The sequence below is a fragment of the Morus notabilis genome, unplaced genomic scaffold, assembly GCF_000414095.1.
Source record: "Morus notabilis unplaced genomic scaffold, ASM41409v2 Scaffold630, whole genome shotgun sequence".
Taxonomy (NCBI): domain Eukaryota; kingdom Viridiplantae; phylum Streptophyta; class Magnoliopsida; order Rosales; family Moraceae; genus Morus; species Morus notabilis.
The window spans coordinates 68,353-69,956 of record NW_010365305.1 but is presented as its reverse complement, the minus strand read 5'-3'; the positions used below and the strand labels follow the sequence as shown (position 1 = coordinate 69,956).

The following is a 1,604-nucleotide window of genomic DNA, read 5'->3' as shown; positions in this document are numbered from 1 at the left end:
TTTCCACACAAAACCACTTGTTCTATTATTCAATTACGCCAATATGCCACTTTAGGGTCAGGAGAGAAAGAGGGATGGTCTCCAATTTTTTTTCCTCAAGGATACCTTTTCCTCTTTCTCTCTCTTTCTTTCTTATCCACAAATCCTATTTTTTTTCCTCCTAAATTTCTATGAGGAAGCTTTGTCCTAATTTCGACAAAGAAAATGGACTGGAGACTGTCTTGGAGGTGCCTATCCCGGAGGAGATGTTCACTAACATGGGCAGCAACGCCTCGCTGCGGTGGCAGAATCTGCGCGCCTTGATGAAAGCTCAATCCGCCGGTGACAAGTCTTCGCGTCTTTCTTCTGGATCAAGCAATGAATTTATGGCTTTGCTTAAGCTTGTTGGCTCTCCTCTAATTCCTCTTCAGGTGCAACCCGGAGACGCACTCACCCGTCCCATAAAAGATGGTTCTATCGTAAGCATGGAAAACATATATGTCTTCTCTACGTGAACTGCTTGCCGATTGAAACATTGCTATTACTAATATATTTTTAATCAATTTAAAGAAGCAATGGCGTCATTATTGGTGATCATCATGTTCACTCCAAAACAAATTTATGATGTGGTTGAAAAATAAGAGATGATAATCATTGCCCAATTTTAAATAAATTCCTTTTTCAGAGATCCCTAATATTGTTATGCAAGTAACCACGTAGCCGGCATGATGACAATTCTGACTAAACGAAATATCCATCACCATTCACCACTGAATATATTTAGCACTTTTCCGCAGATATCAAAATGCAAATAATAATAATAATAATAGCGTACTTAATTTTCCCTATCTTTATTCACAATTTTTATTTTCCGGATTAATCTAACTTGTGCTATATCTAAATGTTACCCTTTAATGCATATGATTGTAAAGCATTAAAGGGAAAGAACATATATTTGTAGCCGATACGCGTATTTACGGTCTTATAAGTGGTCAATTAAAGCCCAAAATCTAGTAATTAATTAAAAAAAGAAAAAGTGACATTTTGTATCTCCTAAAATGTCACTCCTTAATTGTATTTAATGCAGGAGGCTTCAACGGCAAAATATATAGTTCAACAATATTTGGCAGCAACGGGAGGACTGGCGGCGTTGAATGCTATAAATAGCATGTACGCGGTCGGGCAGGTGAAGATGATGGGGTCGGAAATGCACGAGGGGGATGAGAGTGTACGTACCAAAGGCAAGAGTGAGGTTGGTGGGTTTGTGTTGTGGCAAAAGAATCCAGACTTGTGGTACTTAGAACTTGTCGTTTCTGGCTTTAAGGTCAGTGCTGGCAGTGATGGCAAGGTCGCTTGGAATCAGTCGTCATCTCAACCCTCTCATGCTAATAGAGGCCCCCCAAGGCCCCTCCGTCGCTTCTTCCAAGTATATATGTTCACTAATTTCCCAAATTAAATTTGTGAAACAAGATTTTCAATCCAGTTAATTTTGTTTTCTAAAAAATAATTTAGCTCGCCGGTATTAGCTTTTGCAATTGTTTTATCTAATGATTTATAGATAAAACATTATAAAATGTCACTACACACGTTAATTTTTGAGTTTTTTTTTTTTTTTTTTTTTTTTT

The 1,604-nt window shown here is 37.7% G+C and overlaps 1 protein-coding gene across 1 annotated transcript in view; it reads left to right on the top strand.

The window, feature by feature from the left end:
• Positions 1-170: 170 nt before the first annotated feature.
• The window catches only part of LOC21404049, a 19,479-nt gene continuing 18,045 nt past the window's right edge, over positions 171-1,604 (top strand). Inside the window, exons 1-2 of the mRNA XM_010107707.2 lie at positions 171-458; positions 1,067-1,405. Coding sequence (XP_010106009.2) covers positions 171-458; positions 1,067-1,405 — 627 coding nt within the window. The remainder of the gene's footprint in view (positions 459-1,066; positions 1,406-1,604) is intronic.